This window comes from Phalaenopsis equestris, unplaced genomic scaffold (genome assembly GCF_001263595.1).
Source record: "Phalaenopsis equestris unplaced genomic scaffold, ASM126359v1 Scaffold195690, whole genome shotgun sequence".
Lineage (NCBI taxonomy): Eukaryota > Viridiplantae > Streptophyta > Magnoliopsida > Asparagales > Orchidaceae > Phalaenopsis > Phalaenopsis equestris.
In genome coordinates this window covers 1-1,343 of record NW_018215639.1, presented here as the reverse complement: position 1 = coordinate 1,343, position 1,343 = coordinate 1, and the positions used below count along the sequence as shown (strand labels likewise).

Genomic DNA, 1,343 nt, shown 5'->3' with positions numbered 1-1,343 from the left:
CGAACACGAACTGTTCATGAACAACGAGCTTTTTTGACAGTCCTAACCACATCACCTTTTAACCAGAGTTTGAAATATTTTATTTTTTAAAGTTTATTTAAAATAATAAATTTACCAAAAATACTATTTTTTAAATTTTGCCAATAATAACCCTCGAAACCGGTTAGTTAAATCTGGCTCTGGCGGTCTTGCGGAACAGCTCAAGACGAAGAACGATAGCAGGAGCTGCCGGGGAGTTATAGCGGTTAGAGGAGTGAAGAGTGCAAATGGGAAAGAGCGGAAAGAAGTCGAAGGCCTTCCAAAGGCAACGTGGCGTTCCTCGTGGAGACGGCTCTGATGTCTTGCCTTCTTCTGCTTATGATCTTTCTGGGGACCAACAAGAACGCGGCGGTGGAGCAGATGGAGAGGCCGAAGAGGAAGATAGCAACGGAGGTGGAGGTGCGGATGTGGTAGAAAACGAGACGTCAGTGGGCGCTTTGTCTAAGTTCGATCTCTACCAGCAATCTGTTCAGGTGAGTTATTCCACATGTTTTCTTGTGCTTCTCTTTAGGGTTTATTTTAATTTTTCTCCTTGGTTTTTGATGGTTCCTTGAATTTTTGGGCGTTTTGGGCAGCGGCCGAAGGGAGACATAAGCTACTTGCAGAAGTTCTTTCTGATTTATGTGGGGGGAAGACGGCCGCTGTACTTACAAGAAGATTTCTGTGGTACCGGTTTTCTTAGGTAAAAATTCTTGATATCCCTACTATATGTTATTTTCATGTTCAGTAGATAGAAGTTTGAGGGTTTATGAGAGCAATTAGGTTGTGTGAAATATTTTATTTTATGACGTGCATTTATACATACAAAATATGGTTTTCTTGACCACTCGATATCTTTTTAAAATGGATTAGTGGAAACCTAACTGTTCTCAGGGACCAAGAGCAAGTAGACTTGTAGGAGAAGGGCGATTGTATGCATCATGAAGTGGAGTTGCAACTTTAACTAACCATGAAAAAAGAAGAAAAATATAGTGGTGCAATGCATCATATGCTTGTGAAGAATCTACTACCATCCGGGATTTGAAGGAAGTTATATCAACTGCCTTCTTCCATGCCACGCTGGACCTAGCATTTATTTATAGGAACTTGGAACATGTTTGGGTTTTTCCTAGAACTTATATGCCATTGTGTTTCCTAACTTCAACACTGCAATCATTTATGGAATGTCTAGGGCAACTGTCACATCTTGCTTGCTATTTTCTATTTGCTATGTTCTATATTTTATTTGTCCCCTATTTGTGTAGATGTGTGTTGAATCCAACTTCGTTCGGGAGACATTCCTAAGGAATAGAGCATGTCAAAAA

The 1,343-nt window shown here is 40.3% G+C and overlaps 1 protein-coding gene across 1 annotated transcript; it reads left to right on the top strand.

Moving 5' to 3' along the window:
* Positions 1–191: 191 nt before the first annotated feature.
* LOC110035059 lies at positions 192–721 on the top strand (the record flags this gene model as incomplete). Its single annotated transcript, XM_020739301.1, has 2 exons — positions 192–512; positions 615–721. Coding segments are annotated over exons 1-2 (353 nt in total), but the record flags the coding sequence as incomplete, so codon positions are not given.
* Positions 722–1,343: the final 622 nt, after the last annotated feature.